Genomic DNA, 13,729 nt, shown 5'->3' with positions numbered 1-13,729 from the left:
GTCTTGCTCACGTTGAGCGAGGGGTTGTTGTCCTGGCACCACACTGCCATGTCTCTGACCTCCTCTCTATAGGCTGTCTCATTGTTGTCGGTGATCAAGCCTACCCCCGTTGTGTCGTGCTTGGCCACGCAGTCGTGGGTGAACAGGGAGTACAGGAGGGGACTAAGCACGCACCCCTGAGGGGCCCCCGTGTTGATGATCAGCGTGGCAGATGTGTTGTTGCCTAACAATATCAACTGGGTGCGGCCCGCCAGGAAGTCCAGGATCCAGTTGCAGAAGGAGCTGTTTAGTCCCAGGGTCCTTAGCTCATTGATCAGCTTTGAGGGCTCTATGGTGTTGAACGCTGAGCTCTAGTCAATGAATAGCATTCTCACATAGGTGTTCCTTTTGTCCAGGTGGGAAAAGGCAGTGTGGAGTGCAATAGAGATTGCATCATCTGTGGATCTGTTAGGGCAGTATGCAAATTGGAGTGGGTCTAGGGTTTCTGGGATAATGGTGTTGACGTGAGCCATGATCAGCCATTCAAAGCACTTCATGGCTACAGATGTGAGTGCTATGGGGCAGTAGTCATTTAGGCAGGTTACCTTGGCGTTCTTGGGCACAGAGGCTATGGTGGTCTACTAGATACATATAGGTATTACAGACCCGGTCAGGGAGAGGTTGAACATGTCAGTGAAGACACTTGCCAGTTAGTCCACGCATGCTCTGAGTACACGTCCTGGTAATCCGTATGCGGCCTTGTGAATGTTGACCTGTTTAAAGGTCTTGCTCACATTGGTTACGGGGAGCATGATCAAACAGTCATCCGGAACAGCTGGTGCTCTCATGCATGCTTCAGTGTTGCTTGCCTCGAAGCGAGCATAAAAGTAATTTAGCCAGTCTGGTAGGCTTGCGTCACTGGGCAGCGCTCAGCTGATTTTCCCTTTCTAGTCCGTAATAGTTTGCAAGCCCTGCCACATGTGAAGGGAAATCGTAACTCTACAGCATACAATAACATTCTAGACGATTCTGTGCTTCCAACTTTGTGGCAACAGTTTGGGGAAGGCCCTTTCCTGTTTCAGCATGACAATGCCCCCGTGCACAAAGCGAAGTCCATACAGAAATGGTTTGTCGAGATCGATGTGGAAGAACTTTACTGGCCTGCACAGAGCCCTGACCTCAACCCCATCGAACACCTTTGGGATGAATTGGAACGCTGTGCCCAACCTCACTAATGCGCTTGTGGCTGAATGGAAGCAAGTCCCCGCAGCAATGTTCCAACATCCAGTGGAAAGCCTTCCCAGCAGAGTTGGGGCTGATATAGCAGCAAATGGGGACCAAATCCATATTAATGCCCATAATTTTGGAATGACATGTTCGACAAGCAGGTGTCCACATACTTTTGGTCATGTAGTGTACGTTCATCTGAGTGGCCATTGAAAGTGTCCATTGACAGCAGGATCAAGATGATAGGAAGTGTACCGGTCAAGCTTTTAAGGGTTTTGGTTTCTCTTCAGTGACTATGTTACTGAGGAAAAAAGTATATATGTTTACACCTCCCTCAAATGACTGGAGAAAGAGCTGCTGGGACTTGAAAAAACATTGCCTTTTTGAAGAGACAAAAACATACATTTAGAGCAGGGAAAAGCCTAATGGCACACAACATAAAGCCTTGTGTTGTTTATCGTCGGCGTCCTCGAAAAACCTTGTATGTCCATATTTGCCTATTTTTATCCTTTTTACATAGACTGAAAGTAATCATTCCCCTCCATGTGCTGTGAAAGTTTCATGACTTTAGGACCAATCAAAGCAATTCAAAATATCACACTGCTTTTTCAAATGCTGAAAAGTTAACTGTTTCGGGGTACAACGTTATCCAAGGCACCGCTGGTTGCTTTTGCTGGGTAGGCTGTTCTAAGGGGCTTGTGTGCAGGAGAGATTCAGCCACTTGGGATACTATTAAAGTTAAACAAAAAGTGATTATTCATTATTAAAAGCTAAAATATTTTGCCAGCCTTCATGACAAGCACTCTTATGAAGGCTGCAATGCCAAAATTGTTTAAAAAAATAATATATGCATGATCAGAGTAACTGCATGTAAAATGAGGGACAGTCTAATCAATGAAGACTTGGGACCCAATTCAATCCACCTGAATTATGACCTTATTTTTTTAACCTAGGCCCACTGTTCATCGGTGTGATTGAAAAGGCTTACCTCTTCTGCATGGACATCACACAGTTTGTTGCCAGATAGCAGTTTATTTTTCAAGCTCTTGTTCTGCGAATAAAAAATGAATAAAAAGGTGGTATTAGTTAAGGGTTGATGAGAGAAAATCATTGATAACATTTAGTAATGGCTTGCACTGCTTTTCTGTTTTATCCGCAGTGACAAATGTAATTATATTAGACGATCATACAAGCCAGTTTCGATTCATCAGGCCTAAGTATTGACTACAGAACACATTTACAACAGCAAATGAGTTCATCAATGATCTAATTAGCTAATCCAGAGCCTATTCTTCAACCACTCTCTGTTTAACACATGCAGTACGGGAGTAACACGACTCAACATTGACTAATCACTCATGAACATGAATCAATAGAAACCACTGATAGCATGAGAGAGACATATACAGGTGCACTATTGTGCAACATTGTTCCTTCACTCACACAGATTCATCAGAACAACATGTGCAGGGACACAACTCATAGCAGTGGTGCTGACTGACTGGCATGCAGTAAGAGGTAAGAGGTGGCCTTACAAAGAACATGTTTTCTGTACCAGGGAATAGCCCTCTTCCTAAGATTTGCTACATTTTTTATTTATTTTATTTCACCTTTATTTAACCAGGTAGGCAAGTTGAGAACAAGTTCTCATTTACAATTGCGACCTGGCCAAGATAAAGCAAAGCAGTTCGACACATATAACAACACAGAGTAAAACAAACATACAGTCAATAATACAGTAGAAAAATAAGTCTATATACAATGTGAGCAAATGAGGAAAGGCATAAAAAGGCCATGGTGGCGAAGTAAATACAATATAGCAAGTAAAACACTGGAATGGTAGATTTGCAGTGGAAGAATGTGCAAAGTAGAAATAGAAATAACGGGGTGCAAAGGAGCAAAATAAATAAATACAGTAGGGGAAGAGGTAGTTGTTTGGGCTAAATTATAGATGGGCTATGTACAGGTGCAGTAATCTGTGAGCTGCTCTGACAGCAGGTGCTTAAAGCTAGTGAGGGAGATAAGTGTTTCCAGTTTCAGAGATTTTTGTAGTTTGTTCCAGTCATTGGCAGCAGAGAACTGGAAGGAGAGGCGGCCAAAGGAGGAATTGGTTTTGGGGGTGACCAGAGAGATATACCTGCTGGAGGGTGTGCTACAGGTGGGTGCTGCTATGGTGACCAGCGAGCTGAGATAAGGGAGGACTTTACCTGGCAGGGTCTTGTAGATGACCTAGAGCCAGTGGGCTTGGCGACGAGTATGAAGCGAGGGCCAGCCAACGAGAGCGTACAGGTCGCAGTGGTAGGTAGTATATGGGGCTTTGGTAACAAAACGGATGGCACTGTGATAGACTGCATCCAATTTTTGAGTAGGGTATTGGAGGCTATTTTGTAAATGACATCGCCGAAGTCGAGGATCGGTAGGATGGTCAGTTTTACGAGGGTATGTTTGGCAGCATGAGTGAAGGATGCTTTGTTGCGAAATAGGAAGCCAATTCTAGATTTAACTTTGGATTGGAGATGTTTGATGTGAGTCTGGAAGGAGAGTTTACAGTCTAACCAGACACCTAGGTATTTGTAATTGTCCACATATTCTAAGTCAGAACCGTCCAGAATAGTGATGCTGGACGGGCGGGCAGGTGCAAGCAGCGATCTGTTGAATAGCATGCATTTAGTTTTACTTGTATTTAAGAGAGTTGTATGGCATTGAAGCTGGTCTGGAGGGTTGTTAACACAGTGTCCAAAGAAGGGACAGAAGTATACAGAATGGTGTCGTCTGCGTAGAGGTGGATCAGAGACTCACCAGCAGCAAGAGCGACATCATTGATTGCTACATATGTTGGTCATAGAAGTTGGTCATAGAAGTTGGTCATAGAAATATAAAACATGTTGGTTCCAATTTTGGTTCCATGCACTTTATCATAACTGTCCCTATGCATGTACACTACATGACCAAAGGTATATGGACACCTGCTTGTAAAATCATGACCATTACTATGGAGTTGGTCCCCCCTTTTCTGCTATAACAGCCTCCACTCTTCTGGGAAGGCTTTCTACTAGAGGTTGGAACATTGCTGCGGGAATTTGCTTCCATTCAGCCACAAGAGCATTAGTGAGGTTGGGTACTGATGTGGGGCGATTAGGCCTGGCTCGCAGTCAGCATTCCAATTCATCCCAAAGGTGTTCAGTGGGGTTGAAGTCAGGGCTCTGTGCAGGCCAGACAAGTTCTTCCACATCAATCTCAACAAATCATTTCTGTATGGACTTCGCTTTGTGCACGGGGGCATTGTCAAGCTGAAACAGGAAAGGGACTTCCCCAAACTGTTACCACCAAGTTGGAAGCACAGAATCGTCTAGAATGGCATTGTATGCTGTAGCGTTAAGATTTCCCTTCACTGGAACTAAGGGGCCTAGCCCGAAACAGTTGGCACTATGCATTCAGGCAGGTAGCGTTATCCTGGCATCCACCAAACCCAGATTTGTCCGTCGGACTGCCAGATGGTGAAGTGTGATTTATCACTCCAGAGAAGGCGTTTCCACTCCTCCAGAATCCAATGGTAGCAAGCTTTACATCACTCCAGCCGACGCTTGGCATTGCACATGGTGATCTTAGGCTTTTGTGCAGCTGCTCGGCCATAGAAACCCATTTCATGAAGCGCCTGACGAACAGATATTGTGCTGACGTTGCTTCCAGAGGCAGTTTGGAACTCGGTAGTGAGTGTTGCAACCGAGGACAGACGATTTTTCAGCACTCAGCGGTCCTGTTCTGTGAGCTTGTGTGGCTCTTTGGACAGATGTTGCTCCTAGACGTTTCCACTTCACAATAACATCACTTACAGTTGACCGGGGCAGCTCTAGCAGGGCAGAGATTTGACAAACTGACTTATTGGAATGGTGGCATCCTATGATGGTGCCACTTTGAAAGTCACCGAGCTCTTCAGTAAGGCCATTCTACTACCAATAATTGTCTATGGAGATTGCATGGCTGTGTGCTCGATTTTATACACCTGTCAGCAATGGGTGTAGCTGAAATAGCATAATCCACTCATTTGAAGGGGTGTCACACATACTTTTGAATATACCGTGCCTTCGGAAAGTATTCAGACCCCTTTACTTTTTCCACATTTTGTTACATTACAGCTGTATTCTAAAAAGGATTACATAAATAGAACATCTCAGAAATCTACACACAATACCCCATAATGACAAAGTGAAAACAGGTTTTTAGAAATGTTGGCCAATTTATTAAAAATAGAAAACATAAATACCTTATTTACATAAGTATTCAGCCCTTTGCTATGAGACCCAAAATTAGCTCAGGTGCATCCTGTTTCCATTGATCATCCTTGAGATGCAACTTGATTGGAGTCCACATGGAGTAAATTCAATTGATTTGACATGATTTGGAAAGGCTCACACCTGTCAATATAAGGCCCCACAGTTGACAGTGCATGTCAGAGCAAAAACCAAGCCATGAGGTCAAAGGAACTGTCCGTAGAGCTCCGAGACAGGATTTTGTCGAGACACAGATCTGGGGAAGGGTACCAAAAAATGGCTGCAACATTGAAGGTCCCCAAGAACACAGTGGCCATTCTTAAATGGAAGATGTTTGGAACCACCAAGACTCTTTCTAGAGCTGGCCGCCCGGCCAAACTGAGCAGTCGGGGGAGAAGGGCCTTGGTCAGGAATGTGACCAAGAACCTGATGGTCACTCTGACAGGGCTCTAGAATTCCTCTGTGGAGATGGGAGAACCTTTCAGAAGGACAACCAACTCTGCAGCACTCCACCAATCAAGCCGTTATGGTAGAGTGGCCAGACGGAAGCCAATCCTCAGTAAAAAGCACATGACAGCCCGCTTGGAGTTTGCCAAAAGGCACCTAAAGACTCTCAGACCATGAGAAACTAGATTCTCTGGTCTGATGAAACCAAGATTGAAGTCTTTCTCCTGAATGCCAAGCGTCACATCTGGAGGAAACCTGGCACCATCCCTACAATGAAGCATGGTGGTGGCAGTATCATGCGGTGGGGATGATTTTCAGCGGCAGGGACTGGTAAACTAGTCAGGATCGAGGCAAACATGAACGGAGCAAAGTACAGAGAGATCCTTGATGAAAACCTGGGCCTTCCAACAGGACAACGGCTCTAAGCACACAGCCAAGACAACGAAGGAGTGGCTTCGGGACAAGTCTCTGAATGTCCTTGAGTGGCCCAGCCAGAGACTGGACTTGAACCCGATCGAACATCTCTGGAGAGACCTGAAAATAGCTGTGCAACAACGCTCCCCATCCAACCTGACAGAGCTTGAGAGGATCTGCAGAGAATGGGAGAAACTCCCCAAATACAGATGTGCCAAGCTTGTAGCTTCAACAAAGTACTGAGTAAAGGGTCTGAAAGCAAATGTAATATTTCCGTAAAAATGAATACTCAGTCAAGGGTTTTTCTTTATTTTTTTACTATTTTCTACATTGTAGAATAATATTGAAGAAATCAAAACTATGGAATAACACATATGGAATCATGTAGTAACCAGAAAAGTGTAAAACAAATCAAAATATATTTTATATTTGAGATTCCTCAAATAGCCACCCTTTGCCTATGACAGCTTTGCACCAAAGATAACCCAGAGAACACCATCCCCACAGTGAAACATGGTGGTGGCAGCATCATGCTGTGAGGATGTTTTTCATCTGCAGGAACTGGGAAACTGGTCAGAATTGAAGGAATGATGGATGGCTCTAAATACAGGGAAATTCTTGCTGGAAACCTGTTTCAGTCTTCCAGAAATTTGAGACTGTGACGGAGGTTCACCTTCCAGCAGGACAATGACCCTAAGCATACTGCTAAAGCAACACTCGAGTGATTTAAGGGGAAACATTTAAATGTCTTGGAATTGCCTAGTCAAAGTCCAGACTTCAATCCAATTGAGAATCTGTGGTATCTTAAAGATTGCTGTACACCAGCGAACCCATCCAACTTGAAGGAGCTGGAGCAGTTTTGCCTTGAAGAATGGGCAAAGATCCCAGTGGCTAGATGTGCCAAGCTTATAGAGACATACCCCAAGAGACTTGCAGCTGTAACTGCTGCAAAAGGTGGCTCTACAAAGTATTGACTTTGGGGGGTGAATAGTTATCCATGCTCAAGTTTTCCGTTTTTTTGTCTTCTTGTTTGTTCCACAAGAAAACAAATTTTGCATCTTCAAAGTGGTAGGCATGTTGTGGAAATCAAATGATACAAACCCCTAAAAAATCTATTTTAATTCCAGGTTCTAAGGCAACAAAATTGGAAAAATGCCAAGAGGGGTGAATACTTTCGCAAGCCACTGTATCACTTTTTCTTGCTATCTCTCTCCCGCTTTTCTCTTTCTCTCTATGAAACACACACACACACACACGCGCTCTCTTACACACAGAGTTAATGAGGTGGAATGACAGCGCTATGTGATTCAATGAGCTAGAATTGGCCAGGATTCCAGTCCAGACACTTACGCCTCCTCTCCTCTCTAAAGAAAGGGTACTGTGGCTGGGAGAAATGGCAGCTGTCATACAAGGTGACGTGTGCCTGCCCGAGAACAGACCCACAGTGAAATGTTGATCCAGTAGAGCTCATATGTCATGGAGAATTATGCTAAATGAGATATGGGTGAACCGCAAATGTCATAATATATTATGAACCAAGTGTTGCCATATTGGGAACCATGCGTGAACCTTATAATAAAAAGTGTGCGAGACATTACTGATTATGATCATACTTTCCTCTATATTTATTGTTCGCACTTACGCCACAATATCATTTTATTTGTATGTATCCTTTCGTTTATTTAACAAGGAAGTCCCTTGGGATGAGAATCTTTTTTTTTTAGGGAGACTGAATTAATTGGTATGCCTATGTATTTCCCCCGGTTTCTACTCTCTCTTTATTTCTCTCTCTACCCTCTGCAAGACAGGTAATTCTCTGAAAATCAGTATGTCTACTGAGAAGTGCTCAAGTTCTTTTAATTGCCAGTTTATTGTTTTTCACAGTACATCTGGCATTTGAAAAAAAAACATGTCGCTGTATAAATACATTTATACATATTTTTGTTTGACCTTTTAAGCTGTTCAGTGTGCTTATGTATTGGTCATCAGGCAAGCAATGCAGCATGAATATTGCAAAGCACAACTAAGACATGCCATTAGTAAGTGCTTTAGGGGGTGTCTGTCCAAATTATTCTGATAATTTTGTGAATGGAGGGGTAGATAGAGGATCACCTTATTTTGTCCCTCTTCAGTATATTAAAGGGATACTTCAGGATTTTGACAATGAAGCCCTTTATCTACTTCCCCAGAATAAGATGAACTTGCGGATACCACTTTTATGTCTCTGTGTACAGTTTAAAGGAAGTTGCTCACTAGAGTTAGCTCAATTGCTAACTAGCATTAGTGCAATGACTGGAAGTCTATGGTAAATGCTAGCATGCTAGTCGATACCATAGACTTCCAGTCATTGCACTAACGCTAGTTAGCGTTGGCGTGGAAAACTACCTCTAACTTCCTTCATACTGGATGCAGAGACTTAAAAATGGTATCCATGAGTTCCGACTCTGGGGAAGTAGAAAAAGGGCTTCATTGCCAAAATGCCAAAGTATCCCTTTAAGGTTTCATACACAATATGACAAATTCTGTGATGAGATTTGACATTTGGACTATATTATAATTTTGCAAAAACAACAACAAAGTTTGACGGTCAGGGAATCCAGGCTAATCAGCAAAATATTTCTGCAGAAATGCCTCAAGGTATCTCTCTCCAACTTGTTAAAGTTGCAGGTGCAGATGCTCGCTAGAGGATGATTGGACGAGACACGTGTCACCCTCATCTAAACGGTCACCAATAAAAGCATCTGGCAGACCATACTAAACTTCCATTTACCCTCAGGACTCTTCATACACTGTTTCCGCCTGTCAGAGTGATCTCCTTCACACTCACTGCCAAGAGTTTGAGCAGCTTATGGATCAGCTGTCTCCTACAGAAGCTCCACTCTTAGCGACTGTCATATCAAAGCGGAAATGTGGTCTGTGTCGATCACTCAATCATTCTCTAGCCTTAATCCTAAAATGCACATCCTCAGCCCTAAAAGTAAATTATAGAAGATCAGTTTACAGTGAATTGCAGCCATAAAGATTTTCTGGTGACATGATCGATTGAAACGGATACTTGGAAGGGCTGATGTGAAAGGAGCATGGTTTGTAAATGACTGCAACAAAGAGTTATCTGCAAATGCAAATGACCGCATCACACTCATGGACACCATATTTTAATTCCGTTGCAGTGAACAATCGATCCAAACTCGAGTCGAAGTTTAAGAAGAACAAGAATAAGATCAAGAACAAGCCCTCTACGGGCTAATATTTTATTCAAAAAGGAAAAACATGTAGCTTAGCTGAGGTCTGATTCTAATTGGAGAGGAAAGCGTCTAACCTTGTAAGCGAATTGGTGAAGTCAAGGTCTTTACAAAGAGCTCATCAGAGCACCAGATCAAGTAGAAACTCAGACGTCATTGTAAATAAGAATTTGTTCTTAACTGACTTGCCTAGTTAAATAAAGGTTGTCTTATACTCTTAACAGATCACTTAACAAATCAAATTCTTGGAGAGAAATATAAAATGGTCGCACTTTACACTAAGGGGTGGTTTCCCGGACACAGACTAAGCCTAAAACGCACATTTATTGGAGAATCTATTGATGCTTTTTAGTGCATGCTTAATTTGCATCCGGGAAACCACCTCCTTGTGTGCAAAAAAATATCTAAATACAGTGTAGTTACAGAGGTAGGTACAGCGTACCAATTACTATTACTATTACTATTACTATTACTATTACTATTACTATTACCAATTGAAATGTATATGGCGATACATAGTTTGCCACAATACAAATTTAATTAGAGGAAAAGCTGATGGCCTTCAATGCCAGACCTTTCTAGCTACAGTATCAACATGGGCCCTGCCTACAAAGTGTCCCTGATATTGAAGAAAAACAAGGCTCAAGATTAATCAGCATCTGCAAGGCCCCATATTACTCATTAATATGGTAATAGGGACAGATGCTCAAGCCAGGGTGGCCCACTATCTACTCTCCGGGTTTGCATATTGATCTCATGCCTCTTGCTAATTCAATAAGGTACTGGCGATAATAAGGGAATAAAAATAGTAGCCACAACCCAGTTACAGTTGAAGTCAGAAGTTTACATACACCTTAGCCAAATACACATTTAAACACAGTTTTTCACAATTCCTGACATTTAATCCTAGTAAGAATTCCCTGACTTAGGTCAGTTAGGATCACTCCTTTATTTTAAGAATGAAAAATGTCAGAATAATAGTAGAGAGAATTATATATTTCAGCTTTTATTTCTTTCATCACATTCCCAGTGGGTCAGAAGTTTACATACACTCAATTAGTATTTGGGAGCATTGCCTTTAAATTGTTTAACTTGGGTTAAACGTTTTGGGTAGCCTTCCACAAGCTTCCCACAATAAGTTGGGTGAATTTTGGCCCATTCCTCCTTACAGAGCTGGTGGAACTGAGTCATTTTTGTAGGCCTCCTTGCTCGCACATGTTTTTTCAGTTCTGCCAGCAAATGTTCTATAGGATTGAGGTTAGGGCTTTGTGATGGCCACTCCAATAACTTGACTTTGATGTCCTTAAGCCATTTTGCCACAACTTTGGAAGTATGCTTGGGGTCATTGTCCATTTGGAAGACCCATTTGCAGCAAAGCTTTAACTTTCTGACTGATGTCTTGAGATGTTGCTTCAATATATCCACATAATTTCCCTACCTCATGATGCCATCTATTTTGTGAAGTGCAGCAAAGCACCCCCACAACATGATGCTGCCATTCCCGTGCTTCACGGTGGGATGGTGTTCTTTGGCTTGCAAGCCTCCCCCTTTTTCCTGCAAACATAATGATGGTCATTATGGCCAAACAGTTGTATTTTTGTTTCATCAGACCAGAGGACATTGCTACAAAAAGTACAATCTTTGTCCCCATGTGCAGTTGCAAACCGTAGTCTGGCTTTTTTATGACGGTTTGGAGCAGTGATTTCTTCCTTGCTGAGCGGCCTTTCAGGTTATGTCGATATAGGACTCGTTTTACTGTGGATATAGCATCTTCACAAGATCTTTTGCTATTGTTCTGGGATTGAGTTGTACTTTTTGCACCAAAGTACGTTTATCTCTAGGAGACAGAACGCGTCTCCTTCCTGAGCGGTATGACGGCTGCGTGGTCCCATGGTGTTTATACTTGCATACTATTGTTTGTACAGATGAACGTGGTACCTTCAGGCATTTGTATATTGCTCCCAAGGATGAACCAGACTTGTGGAGGTCTACAATTTTGTTTCTGAGGTATTGGCTGATTTCTTTGGATTTTCCCATGATATCAAGCAAAGAGCCACTGAGTTTGAAGGTAGGCCTTGAAATACATCCACAGGTACATTACCAATTGACTCAAATGATGTCAATTAGCCTATCAGAAGCTTCCACAGACATAACATCATTTTCTGGAATTTTCCAAGCTGTTTAAAGGCACAGTCAATTTAGTATATGTAAACTTCTGACCCACTGGAATTGTGATACAGTGAATTATAAGTGAAATAATCTGTCTGTAAAAATTGTTGGGAAAATTGCTTGTGTCATGCACGAAGTAGATGTCCTAACCAACTTGCCAAAACTATAGTTTGTTAACAAGAAATGTGTGGAGTGGTAGAAAAACGAGTTTTAATAACTCCAACCTAAGTGTATGTAAACTTCCAACTTCAATTGTATATATGCAGATTACATTTCATTAATTATAACAGGACAGGATGTATATACTGCATATCTCTGTTCTGTACTGTAATTGATTTAAAAAAAAATGTATTTCAGCAATTTCCCCAGACTTAAGACACATCCTAATAAGACAGGAACTTCTGTTATTATACGGTTATTTTAGAGATCCATTTAATTAAGCCTTTAGAAAGTCAATGCCAATGTTTTGTCACAATGTATCTGAAATCTAAGAAAATGACTTCCATCTAGCCTCAATTGCATTGCAGAGTGTAGTAAAAGCAATAAGAGTGGATAAATTACATATGTTGTGTGATAGGATATGACAAAATTAGGATACCACTCTGACTTACACAGTAGGAATGCACAACCGATGAACCCTCTGTATCTCGTGAAAAAAGACAAACAAAGATGTCGAAATATTTTTCATCATACACCCAGTGTAGGATACAGCCAAGACTTGAAATGTCAAAGTAGTTCACAGACGCCACTATCCACTACCGATGACCCCTCTGTATCAAGCTACAACGACACTCAAATCTGGAGAGATAGATCTGGCACAGGAAAAAGCCAAGACTTCAAATGTCAACACTACAGCGACCAACTGATAGGGAAGCGCTGGCCCTACATAATGTACTTTCAAAGTGTTCACAGAGCCCATTTCCAGTGCTTCTGACTGCCAGCAGAAATCTCAGAGGTTCTGCCCAAATACAACTTCAATGAACTGTGTAAAACATTTTCAATTGTAACTCTCCCAAAGACCCATGTTTATTTTGAGCTTGATTTAAGTACAATTCGACTCCCTCCTACATAGGTCATGCTACCAGAAGCCTTTGTTGGCATAGTGATTGGTGTGATTCTGTGCCTTGCTAAAATATCCCAGAAATGTTCCATGCGCACATTTTTTTTTTTTAATTTCTCTCTAATTTTGTGCATACATTTGTTTACATCCCTGTTAGTGAGCATATCTCCTTTGCCAAGATAATCCATCCACCTGACAGGTGTGGCATATCAAGAAGCTGATTAAACAGCATGATCATTACACAGGTGCACCTTGTTCTGGGGACAATAAAAGGCCACTCTAAAATGTGCAGTTTTGGCACACAACACAATGCCACAGATGTCTCAAGTTTTCAGGGAGTGTGCAATTGGAATGCTGACTGCAGGAATGTCCACCAGAGCTGTTGCCAGATAATTACATTTTAATTTATCTACCATAAGCCACCTCCAACGTAGTTTTTGACCAACCAGCCTCACATCTGCAGACCACGTGTAGCCACGCCAGCCCAGGACCTCCACATCTGGCTACTTCACCTTCGGGATCGTCTGAGACCAGCCATCCGGACAGCTGATGAGTATTTTTGTCTGTAATAAAGCCCTTTTGTGGTGAAAAACTAATTCTGACTTGCTAGGCCTGGCTCCCCAGTGGGTGGGCCTGTCCCCCAAGTGGGTGGGCCTATGCCCTCCTGCCCATTCATGTGAAATCCATAGATTGGGCCTAATGAATATTTTTCAATTGACTGATTTCCTTATATGAACTGTAACTGTAAAATCATTGAAGTTGTTGCATTTATATTTTTGCTATTTTCTTAATTACCAGCTAATTATATATTTTTACTTAGGACTGTGGCATACAAAGGACTGTATCCTTTCATTGCCTCATTTACAAGTCATTTAGACTAATCTGTTGTACAACATTACTGTAAAGAGTGCGCTGAGAGT

The 13,729-nt window shown here is 42.2% G+C and overlaps 1 protein-coding gene across 1 annotated transcript in view; it reads right to left on the bottom strand.

Moving 5' to 3' along the window:
- LOC139562905 (leucine zipper protein 2-like) overlaps positions 1-13,729 on the bottom strand; it is a 186,539-nt gene that overhangs the window by 43,173 nt on the left and 129,637 nt on the right. The window contains exon 6 of the mRNA XM_071381046.1: positions 2,195-2,257. Within this exon, the coding sequence (XP_071237147.1) occupies positions 2,195-2,257 (63 nt within the window). The remainder of the gene's footprint in view (positions 1-2,194; positions 2,258-13,729) is intronic.

This window comes from Salvelinus alpinus, chromosome 33 (genome assembly GCF_045679555.1).
Source record: "Salvelinus alpinus chromosome 33, SLU_Salpinus.1, whole genome shotgun sequence".
NCBI classification, from domain to species: Eukaryota; Metazoa; Chordata; class Actinopteri; order Salmoniformes; family Salmonidae; genus Salvelinus; species Salvelinus alpinus.
Note: the sequence above shows the minus strand (reverse complement) of the source record. Positions and strands in the feature narration are given on the sequence as shown.